General features: G+C 45.3%; 1 protein-coding gene across 1 annotated transcript in view; it reads right to left on the bottom strand.

Annotated features, from left to right (window-relative positions):
- Positions 1-12,316, bottom strand: part of LOC310941208 (protocadherin-10-like) — a gene marked incomplete at both ends in the record, with an annotated part of 40,687 nt that extends 28,371 nt beyond the window's left edge. The window contains 3 exons of the mRNA XM_083906334.1: positions 8,256-8,362; positions 8,491-8,549; positions 9,806-12,316. Of these exons, the coding sequence (XP_083762460.1) occupies positions 8,256-8,362; positions 8,491-8,549; positions 9,806-12,316 (2,677 nt within the window). The remainder of the gene's footprint in view (positions 1-8,255; positions 8,363-8,490; positions 8,550-9,805) is intronic.
- Between the last annotated feature and the right edge of the window lie 314 nt (positions 12,317-12,630).

Here is a 12,630-nt window from a genome sequence, read left to right as displayed (position 1 = left end):
ACATTTTTGAGATTGAGGGTTAAGCAAGGAATTGGAATTCACCCTTTGTATCTTGGCAGCCATCTTGGAATGCGATATTGGGGTTGCTGAGGTTGTTCCAAGTTAAACGAGTTAAAAATCCAAGTTAAGAGGATGTTCCATTTGTAGTTGTAATTGGGAATTTCCTAGGTCATAAACCAGGATTTCCACCAAGGAAACTCATCCTCCATTAGGAACCTAGTTTTGGTCGTGATGAGGACGACTGGTCAGTGTAAGAAGACTGGTCAACACGGTCAACACACACACACACACACACACACACACACACACACACACACACACACACACACACACACACACACAAATGCCAAAGTATAAAGCTAGTGAGTGATGATATTTTCTCTCTGCGTTCACCCATTTTCTCAGAGCCCAGATCCGTCAGGTTGAGGTGAGCGGCCTCATCTGCCCTCTGCTCTTTTATGTTAGATAACTGGGGGAGGGGTGGTTGGTTGGTGGTTGGTGGTGGGTAATCACGAGTCACGCTGCTCCTTATTGTCTCTCAAAGCGCCTCATCTCATCATCGGCATTCTGCGAGGTGTTCACGTGCGCACAGGGGCAGAACAGTAAAGTCCTGATAATAACCTTCATTTGGTAATTGGTATGCAGGGGTCGGGAAAAATGAATTACTGATCAGCGAGCTGTTACCGCCGCGATAACGTGAACGCGAGGCCCTAAAGAGGAATTCATCAGGGCAGCTGGCAGAGATGGGAGAGGATTGGTTTGGTGGCTGATGGGGAGGGAGGGAGGGAGGGAAATTGGATAAGCGTCTTGACTCAATCTTCTCCAAGTGCGCGACACTGCCTATATTGATAATATGTACTTTACACAATGTAGCAGGAGCGGAGACAGCGTCCCCGAGGGTGCACTCCCCGGGCTGCGTGAGCGCCGCCGCCGCCACCGCCGCCGCTGCTGCTGCTGCTGCTGCTGCAGCTACGGAGCCTCGCGGCAAATGAGAAACACTTAAATTCCACCGTGATTTAATTCAAGAGGAAATGTGCCCATCGCGGACCGAGCGGAATGACCTTTAACTCTGTTCGGGCGGGCGGAATGAGCAACTTGACATTAAACCGGCAACACAGATTGCCTGGAAAGCCTTTACATGACTCCTGAGGTACATCTTGTTTTTTTTTTAAAACCAATGTCCATAGAGCTGAATTCATAGATAGAACAAGAGAAAGCTGAAGTGTCTAAACATTCGAGTCACTGAACTACACTTATATTACATGTGAAGCTACGACGCATACGTATCATGCATTATTTTACATGAATTAATTATCTACAGCGTGTCCTTTTAAAACTGTCTTCATGGTTGTAGCTAAGTACCATTTAATCCAAACAAAATAGTGAAGTCAGAAATTTGCTGGTTTACATTTTCAGATAAATTGTCTTGTATCTGACAACATTTCACTCATCTGTTTTGCCTTTTTTTTTATATTAATATCAGTTCAGATACTGAAGCTCACATTCTGATCACATGACTGTTTTCTCTTGTGTTTTTCGGATTCTATTGGATTCTTGAAATTTCTTTAGAGCTGAATCCATTATTAGTCGATTACTAAATTAATCGGCATCTATTTTGATAATCAATAATCAGTTTGAGGCTTTTTCTCATCAGTAAAACAAGATTTCTGATTGTTTTAGCTTCTTAAATGTGAATATTTTCTTGGTTTCTTTGCTCCACATAAACAAAGAAATCATTCAAACTGAATCATTTTGGTTTGTGGACAAAACAAGACATTCGAGAAGATCGTCATTTCCAGGTTTGACAAACACTGATCAACGTTTTTTTAACCATTTATGACATTTTATGAACCAAACGATTCATCGATTAATCGAGAAAATAATCGACAGATGAATCGATTATGAAAATGATCGTTAGTTGCAGCTCTAACTTTCTTATCCAGTAAATGTGACCACTATTGGACTGATACTGAACATCATACCAGCTCTTCCATATGGACACACAGCTGCATTAATTCTGATACGACCCTTCTCACTCGTGTTGCATGCCCACTAGAATTCTACTCTCCAGGTCATAAAATACTAACTTAAGCTCTCCCACCAGATGAAGACAGACAGATAAGGTTTTGTTGTAGGAAGTTGGAAACTCATAGCATGGGATTCCAAGATGGCTGCCACCCTACAAACCCTAGAAAATCCATTTCTCTAAGGCAGGAAACAAAGAGTAGAGGTGGTGCACGGGTCAAATCTCTCTCAGATCACTTGATTTACATTATGCTGAAAGGTTATTATGAGATTATCGATCAATAATTCCAAAAATATAACCCTTTTAATGGTCCGGCCCTCTTACTTCCGGTTCTGCTTAATGATTTATTGGCAGTGAAGTTGTTATCTAACCTTCACTTCTTCTTCCACCAGCGCCGCTCTTCACAAAGTGAATCTCTTTCCGACTGCGGCTTTGACACAGTCACATATTAGCGTTCGGCGCGCTCGGGCTCGGGCTGCAGCGCTTTGTCAACAATTACACAATCAAAATTCGATTTGCAATACTTTTGAACTCAAATATCAAATATGTTTTTTTATGCACTCTTTTGTCGTGAGATTCCACAGAACTGATGCGCGTGATTTTCATTTCTCTCTTAACCAAAATTGAATGATACATTTCTTGAGACAACAACCCGTGATTCATATTTCCAGAATCAATGCAGAGTCTGGTACAGTGGTGCATAACAACTGTCCTGAATGTTATCTTGACATTAACAACTATATTTATACGTATTTTCGAATAACGCTGATTAGCACGACTAAATACTACAATACTAATACTACAGTGAAGTTGCCAACTGCTACTTTCAGCTGTTTCTGTTCATAAAGCCTGCAAATAGATCACAATTCTAGACAAAAACGATTCAAATTGTCCAAAACAAAGCATAGTTCAAAGATTTTAAGAGAATATCAAATTGAGATCATACAGAGATGACTTTAATTGACCTGACACACTGATATTTTACCCAGGGTTTGATATTCTTTGTGTTCTGTGCACTACGTGGATCACAAAGCAGAGAGACGTTTCCACTGCAAATGCTGTTTAAATAATTGGCCATTATTTCTTTGGGTATTTCCAAGGAGGACAAAAAAACGTTTTAAACTCTCTTCTAATTTCTTTGTAGAAGACGTTTGTACTTCCACAGTGTGTGTAATGACCGTGCTGATACCTGCTCTCCAAACATGTGTGTGTGTGTGTGTGTGTGTGTGTGTGTGTGTGTGTGTGTGTGTGTTATTGTTCTCTCCTGCTCACACTGTGGGTGTTACCCATCATCACTGCGCTGTAACAGCAGCTGTGTTATTATAATGAAGTGTTTCATCCTCAGACCAGTGAAACCCCCCCATGTTATTTTAGAGGAACGCTCCCATTTATTGACTGTACGTTGTTTAGATTACATGCTCTGGTAAAAAAAGAAACCTTTATTTATATTTTTTTAAAGAACTTTTTTTTAATTTCCTTGATCCTGAATTATCTCTAATAATAGTATGAACTGCACAGCATGTGTTTTTTTATTTCTATTTTTCCAGTTAGTATGTATAATGGCACCATTATGACATTATATATAAATATATACACTATGTTCTCATCTGGACTATGTTACTGAGACTGTTTTTAATTTTCTCTTTCTTTGCACTGTTTTGGATAGAGTTTTTTTTTTGTAGTTGTAGTTATTTTACTATGTATATTTTGTTTTATTTCCAGTTTTATTTTGTATCGCTACTATATTAGTTTTGTCCATCTTACTTCCGAATGATTCTTGTATTTTTCAATTACGGTTCAATATTCTGTATATTTTCCACTCCCATCTTAGCCATCTTTCTTTGAGATCTTCTTCTATTTCGGATGTTCATTTTTGTTTATTTATATATTTTTTTACCACATCCTTTTACACTTTATGCCTTCTGATTTTTCTTCAGTGACATTACAATGAAAAGTCACTATCGATCAATAATGCCGTGTTAAAATATGTCTCTGAAGCTTTAATTTAACTATTATTTCAAAAATAAAAATAAGTATATTTTGTTGTTATTTCTATTTATCTCTAAATTTACATAATCTGTTTACAGTGATGATAGTTGGTCCAAGACAGATTGACCTTGACTTAAAATCCTTCTCTCTCTTTTCCACACTATATACTAATGAGAAAATAGCAGATGTACTGTAAGTCACTTTATTATTATTATTATTATTATTTTTAATGTTTTTCCTTCTCTTATACCACACTTTCTGGACTGTTTATGTGCAAATAAAAAAACTGGGGAATTTATGATCGGAAAAATAACCAAGTCGGCAGTCTGAAAATGTTGGCAGCGACAACAGTTACATAAAAAAAGAATAAATAACGTTAATAGTGAATAAAAGACAGAAAAATGTCGGAGCAGTGAGGTTAAACCTGCACCATCCTTCTCTGTTTTCAGCATTCGGAAAGACATTCCAACAAATCTTAGTGCCGTTCATTATTTCTCTGCCAGCGTGTAATGATAACACTTTTAAGTCATAGTTCAACAAATTTAACGCAACATAAAAACCAATGTGCTCCGATAAATCTGATAATATGGACCAGAACGTCTCACTGGAGGCAAAAAAAAAAAAATGGAAAAAAGGTCTTTTAGTGAAAGTCCCACGTCAAAGTCAAGCGCCGAGGCTAATGCGCCATGCGATGGATGACATTGACACGTTTGTTTAACGTTAGCGTTTATTAAACACTGACACAGTTCGAGGGTGTCCTCTTTGCCGACAAACTCAATTAGCACACAGAGAGTAAAGCCTGTGTTTTTTTTTTTGGTTTTTTTTTCCCACCGCTCTGTATTGTGGGAGCAGAATGGTGCTGCGGTAAGCCATGCTATCAATTAGCCTAATCAAACAAAGACGCGACGCGCCACAAATAATCTCTTTAGAGGCGCTAAGCTGCATGATAACGCCGCGACAATGGAACTGTAACGGCAAAGGGATTCTCAAAGTCACCGGTGGAATGTGACTATAGGATATACAGCGTAGCGTAGCTTCATGCTAACACATACGCAGGACTGTACCTATGTTCCCCGGGTGCTATGTTTCCCGCTTTGTATGTGACCGGGGAGCATAGGACCATTTCTCTAACCCTAACCATACCCTTTTTCAAAAAAAGGGTCCCATGTTCCCCCTGTCACATACAAAGTGGGGAACATAGGACATTTTTGGGGAAAAACAGGGAACATCTGACCGATGCTCCCCGATCGGGGAACATAGGACCCGGGGAACATGGGTACGACCCCCACATACGCACAGTGTTGGGCAAGCAGTGAGCTAAGCTACCAGTTACGTTCAATTAAGCTTCACTTCACCTTCAGACCGCGGTAAAAAGCTCCGCTGCGTTGAGCTTCAGAGACGTTTGTAAAAAATGTAGCTTGCGTGGACGCTAACTCGCGCGCTACTCGGTCCATAAACGAGCTAAGCTACTGAAAAGCTATTTGATTCAGGGAACAGCGAGGCTAGCACCACGCTACGGAGAAATGTAGTGAAACTAGCAACGCCGCTACTTCATTGTGATAGAATGACATTAGAAATAAATAATACAATTATTTTGATTATTTTTTTGTGACGTTTTGTGACATAGATTCCATTGCCGTCATAGGAACACCACCAATGCAATGATAGTGTATTTTTTTAACACAATTTTTAGAATTAGTATAACAATTTAAACATTGCTTTTTTGGGAGAGAGAGAGAGAGAGAGACTATTCATATCACACTATGAACTCTGGCTGGCAGCTTTGACATCAAATGCTAATGCGCTCGAAATAGGACAACTCCATCCACATAAAGGAGCTGGCTCTGGCTCTGGCTCTGGCTCTGGCTCTGGCTCTGGCTCTGGCTCGATTAGGAGTAAAGATGTTCCACAGTGGGGGGAAAAAACCCTGACTGAGCTTATTAAAGTTAAAACAAAAAAGGGGGGAAACAGTGAGGACGGTTGAGCTGTGTGTGTTTTCTCTGTTTACTGATGTGTGTGTGTTTGTGTGTGTGTGTGTGTGTGTCGGCTACAGCAGACGACTGCAGTGACAATGAAAGTGGCAGGAAAAGCTTCATTTGGCTCAGAGAGAGGAGCCGACACGATGACAGGCTCGGCCCACAGAGGCTCAATGAAGATATAAAACCACCATTCAGAACTCTGGGGGCCCATTATATTATCTCTGCTGGGTTCCTTTAGACGGGGGGAAGATTAAAAAGAAGACGCAAAAGGGATGTGCGTCGAAGAATATATGATCAGCAAGAAGGCAAAGGGGAAAAAAAGAGGCTCAGTCGGAGAATAATTGCATGACCCGATGCATTAATTAACCCAATGAAGGAATGAATCGCCTGTTTTGTTTGCTACACCCACGACCTCTTTGGTCCTCGTCCCAGCGCCGCAGAGTGAGTGTGTGTGTGACCTCATTAAAAAGCCTGGCACGTCCCAGTCCAGTGGTCTCCGCGGCGCAGAGTGACCCAGCTCACAGGGAGCCGGGGCCTCCTCATTAACCACGCCGCCACATATTTACCAACAACGGCGCCCCGGTGGTCACTTTCTGCCCGGGCCACGTTCCAGTTTCACACCGAGGGCTCGGAGGCAGCGCACGGGTTTTTACTCTGCTGTCATTTGATTTCTAAATAACAAAGAATGACGGCACACGATCAAACTGTTTGCTATGATGTTGACTACAGCCACGTGTGTCACTGAGCAACTTAAATAAATATCCAAAGTTCAACTCTAAACTCTAATTTTTCCTCTTCACACATTTTATGTTTTTATAAAATTGAACTGAAAACAGTTCTGTCCAATTTTTTTGTTCAGAATGTGTTTCAGCATGACGCACTGGAACAATACTCTGCATAACTCCTGAAACCCTGTAAAGGCCACATTATACTACTCTGGCTGAAACGATTAATCGATGAATCGATTATTAATCGATTACTAAATCAATCGCCAACTATTTTGATAATCGATAATCGGTTTGAAGCTTTTTTCACGATTAAAACAAGGTTTCTGATTGTTTCAGCTACTTAAATGTGAATATTTTCTTGGTTTCTTGGCTCCACATAAACAAAGAGATCATTAAAACTGAATAATTTTGGTTTGTGGACAAAAACAAGACATTCGAGAACATCGTCATTTCCACCTTTTACAAACACTGATCAACGTTTTTTTTAACATTTTATGGACCAAACAATTCATTGATTAATCGATTACAAAAATAATCGTTAGTTGCAGCTCTAAATGCGTTATCCGACTGCGTCACCACGGAGACGCCTCGAGCCTTCACAGTTCTCCGCCGTGGTGACGGATACACGCTGCAATTTCCCGCCCGATCAGTAGGGGTCGCTACGCAAGGTTGTTGTGCTTCTGGCTACAGTGAGCAATGGCGTCCGAGAGAGAAAGACTGTTGTTGTTGTTGTTGTTGAAACAGTGGCCGTTTCTCACTTTTCTGTGTCACGGAACGCAGTTTGAAGATCATTTGAGGCGAGAAATTGGCCATTTAGAGTCTAAACATGTGCCGTGTGTGTTAAGATATGACGTATTTACAGTTCGGCAGCGACGTTGTCGGCGGTGATCAGGTGACAGGCTCTGCGTGACCTACGTAGAGCACTAAATTGGGTTTAACTGTCTGCGAGCTTTACCACCTTTTTACCTATAATTGTGTCTCCCCCTCCCACTTTCTTCAAAATTCCTAAAGACGACTTAATTAAGTCGAGGCAGAGGCCGCAGAGAAAGACACAGAGCAGGTCTGTGTTCATGCAAAACGACGTCCTTACACTGCGACCAACATGGGGGAAATCTGGCTTCTGTGCGTGTCGCTGAAAGTCTACGTTAATATTCTGTGCAAAAACACTGACGAAAAAGCAGCTTTGTGGACTTTAGCCTTTTTCAATTTTCTAATTATTACCTGCCCCTTTTGGTATTGCAAAAAGAATGGAATGTGCCAATTGTCTTGCTTCAGATTACAATTTCTATTCAAAAACATTTCATTGTTCAGCCCTCACGTGATAAAAGCCATCATTTTAAAAGAAAAAGTGCCTTCATTTCAGGATTCAGCTCTGGAGAGACACATGCTAATCAGCAAGGCCTCCTCCAGCTTGCGTTAGAGGATGTACATCCACAGAGAAGGAGAGACATCCAGGGGAAGGGAAAACAGTGGCAGGGAATTCAAAACGCACACACACACACACGCGCAGCAAAAGACAAACGAGCGATTTACCGGAGGAATGGCCTCGATTCGTGGCGTCATGGTCGCTGTCCCCCTGCTCGCTGTCTCCGTGGCCGCTGTCTTTGGAGCTGACCAGGTCTGCCTCCTGAAACGCCGAACTGAAACCAGAGAGGGGATCACTGAGAGGAAGCCTTTGTTTTTAGATATGATAGGGGATAAGACAAAGGACCACGGGTGGAATATATATATATAAAAAAGGTCAAATTAAGCTCAAATGTGTGTTTACCTGTTGACACGTCTCGGCCTGTCAGCCAGGTAGCTGAGCTCAGCACGTTGGTGTTTGACCTGAAAGAAAAGAGGGGGTTTATCAGTGTGTGTGTGTCACTCTAACACCAAAACACACACAAATGACTATGATTTAAGCAAAATATGACACAAACACACGGTGCTATGTTAATGCTGGCTGTGAAATGAAGCTGTGCTGTGGTTCAAGCCACTAACACACATCAGTCGCATCATATTTGAGTGTGTGCGTGTGTGTGTGTGTGTGTGTGTGTGTGTGTGTGTGTGTGTGTGTGTGTGTGTGTGCGTGAGAGAGCACAGCTCCACGAATATGTTGCCGAGGCGCTGAGATAAAGTAGTGCACGGATTCGGGCTGGCACAGCCGAGAGCTGCGTCTTTGTTCTAGTGCAACTCAGCAACATTGTGACCAGTGTGCTTAATGCAAACACTCCTCTCCTCAGGGATTTGGTCTCTCTCACACACACACACACACACACACACACACACACACACACACACAGCAGCAGCAGCAGCTCCGACGCCACCACACATTACGTTCTCCTTCTCCACTTCATTTGCGTGCGTGTGTTTTTAATGATTTCCGAGCACAACAGGAACACGCAATAATTGCTGTTTCACATCTGACCTCCCTGAGGACGGCTAAAGGCAACATGTCAGCAACTGGTGGTCTGATCGCTTGGTTTTTGCTCCATGCCTTTTCCACTGCACTTCTGTTTCTACGTTAGTATTCAATTAAAACGGTCCTGCCTCGCAGTGAGCTGAGGGAAGGGGAAGAAATTGAATTTGTGACTGGAAATCAGTCTGGTACATAATACACATAATATTTATTTTCTACTGAGCACACAGGAAAGAGAGGTCGACTGATATCAGCGGACGCTGATATTAAGAGATTAGCGCAGCTCACAGTGATACAGGTGTCAACCAATATCGGCTTTTCTTCGTCCGATACAGATATTTAGAGATTAGCTGGTGGCTGAAATGTATGGTTTCCTTTTCATTTTGGTCCAATATGTCATTTCTTTCTCCTCCATCTGATAAAATATAACACTCTTATATTAACACGATTGGCTGATGGCCTCAATAGGATTTCCTCCTATTGAGGCCATATCAAATATCTGCTGATTTATCGGCCTGGCTGATAAATCGGTCTAACTCTTCATAAATGAATTCAATCATGCAGAGTGGACATGTGTGAGGTGAGATCCTGTGTATGAGGACCAGGTTTTTAAACATGCTGGGGGTCTCTGGATGAAAAAGGGGGGGAGGTTACACTGCTCGGGTATAACAGGGACTCTTACCTCTGATAAAATGCTGCCATTTGATATGATGTCAGGCTGCTGGTCTGTGTACCCTGTCACTATGGCCCCACACGGGTTGTGATCGGTGTCTGTGCTCCGAGACGGACTACGCGGCTTTAGGAACATGAGGTCGGTTTTGGCAGACTCTGGCGTCAGACATACCTGGTAGCAATAGTTCTGGTTTTGGTGGTGGGAGCTGAAGGTTCCCGACTCCTCCACGGGGACCTGAGCTGTGCTAGGTCCGCTCACGTTCACGGCGCTCTGCACCAGCATGATGTCTGACTTGCTGAGCTTTTTCTTGCGGGCCCGGCTCTGCTGAGAGCAGCAGGAGCTGCAGCCCAGGCAGCACTCGCTGGTCAGGCAGGTGTAAATGTTCAGCTTCTTGTCCTTCTGGCAACGCACGGCCAGCACGATCATGACCAGGAGGAAGATGAAGGAGACCGAGCCCAGGGCGATGATGAGGATGAGCGTGAGGTCCAGGGCGCCGTCTTTGGCCTTGGCGCCGCCTCCTCGGTCGGCGCCGCCGTGGCCTTCCACCACGCTGTCCACCAGCACCACCACGACGCTGGCGCTGGAGGACAGCGGCGGCTGGCCGTGGTCTCTCACCTCGATGAGCAGGTCGTACAGCTGGTGCGGGTCTCGCTTGGGTGACACGCGCCTCGCAATGCGGAGCTCGCCCGTCCTCCAGTCCATCCTGAACATGCCGTTCTCGTTGCCCCGCTGGATGCTGTAGGACAGCCGGGCGTTCTCGCCGTCGTCCGCGTCCATGGCGACGATTCGGGTCACCAGGTAGCCCGGCTCAGCCGAGCGCGGCAGCGGCTCCCTGGCTGTGCCGTTCTTCCCCACGGGGGCCAACACCACTGGGGCGTTATCATTCTGGTCCACTATTATGACTTTGACTGTGGCGTTGGAGGAAAGCTCTGGGGTGCCCGCATCGTTGGCCTGAACCATGAACGTGAAATCCTTCAGCTGCTCATAATCAAAGGACCTGAGTGCATACAGGTATCCTGTCTCTTCGTTGATTGACACGTACGTTTTGACTGACATCCCCTGAATGTCACACTCTAATATGGAGTAGCTGATGAGCGAGTTCTGCCCCACGTCTAAGTCCAGGGCCGTCACAGCGTGTATGTACGCCCCTGGCACGTTATTCTCTGTCACGTACACGTCGTAGATTTGCTGCGTAAAAGTGGGCGCGTTATCGTTCTCGTCTGACACCTGGACTCTGATGGACTTACTGGTGGTGAGTGGGGGGGTCCCTTTATCCCGCGCGACCACAGTGACCGAGTAGGACTCCGCCTGCTCCCGGTTCAGCGGCCCGTCCGTCACTATGGTGAAATAATTCCTGAAGGAGGTTTTTAATTTAAAAGGGACGTCGCCGAGGATCTCCACGTTGATCTGGCCGTTCTCCTCCGCGTCCCGGTCTGTCACACTCAGGAGCGCGATCACGGTGCCGGGCGCCGCTTTCTCGCTCACGGACTCGGTGACGGTGCTGAAGGTGATCTCCGGCGCGTTGTCGTTGGCGTCAGAGACTTTGACGAGCACTTTGCAGTGCGCGGGGACGGCGTTCGGCCCCATATCCTTGGCCTGGACAAAGATCTGGTAGATGCTGCTCTCCTCAAAGTCCACCTCTCCGCGCACCTCGATGCGCCCGGTGCGCGGGTCAATGCTGAACAGATCCTTTACGCGGCTGGAGATGTGGTTACTGAAGGAGTAAACCACCTCCCCGTTCAGTCCCTCGTCCATGTCGGTGGCGTTCAGCTGGATCACCAGCGTGCCCACCTGCGCGTTCTCGGAGAGACTGACCGTATAGACAGGCTGGTCAAACACTGGCACATTATCGTTAGAGTCCAGCACTTTAACAACCAGCAGCGCGGTGCCAGTCCGCGGCGGCTGCCCGCCGTCCACCGCGGTCAGCACGTACCTGTGCGCCGCCTGCTGCTCCCGGTCCAGCGGCTTCTCCAGCACCAGCTCCGCGAACTTGTTCCCGTCCGTTTGCGTCTGCACATCCAGGTAAAAGTAGTTGTTGGTCGTGATGTCGTACGTGCGTAATGCGTTCGAGCCCACGTCCGGGTCGAATGCGCTCTCCAGGGGGAAGCGGGTGCCCGGAGTGGCGCTCTCTGATATCTCCACCGTGATGTCCGTCTCCGGGAAGCTGGGTGGGTTGTCGTTTATGTCCACCACCTCGATCTCCACCCGGAACAGCTCCAGCGGGTTCTCCAGGAACACCTCCATGTTGAGCTGGCAGCTGGCGCTCTGCTTGCAAATCTGCTCCCGGTCGATTTTCTCGTTCACAAACAGGACGCCGTTCTCCAGGTTCACCTCCAGATATGGCGAGCGAGAGCTGGGCACCACTTGGAAGCGGCGGGACGCCAGCTTGGTAAGGTCCAGACCCAGGTCCTCGGCGATATTCCCCACCAAGGTGCCGTGGTCTGCCTCCTCCGGCACAGAGTAGCGAATCTGAGAAAGCGCTCCATCCGCGAGGCACAGGGCAAACACGAGCACAATCATCGCCGGAAAAACAAGTGCGCTTAGGCAGAAAAAAGACCATACACCTCGTTATCTCCTGTAAATGCACAAAATGTCAGTTCCCATCACACATTTCAAGCGGCAGCTGCAAGTCTCCAAAATGCGTAAAAGTCTCCAAAAAATGCGTAAAAGTCTCCAAAAAATGCACAAAGCATCCAGGAAAAATGTCCCATTAGAAAAGGGGCATTTGCGGAATAAAAAATACAGACTTTTATTGACTAAATCAATATATATTTTAGTTTTCCTTTTCTATTTTAGCTCCACGGTCTCGCTTCTCAGCTGCGTCCCGGAGAATC

The sequence above is a fragment of the Microchirus variegatus genome (assembly GCF_963457635.1).
Source record: "Microchirus variegatus genome assembly, chromosome: 19".
NCBI lineage: Eukaryota > Metazoa > Chordata > Actinopteri > Pleuronectiformes > Soleidae > Microchirus > Microchirus variegatus.
The sequence above is the reverse complement of the archived record's forward strand: the minus strand, read 5'-3'. Positions and strand labels throughout refer to the sequence as shown.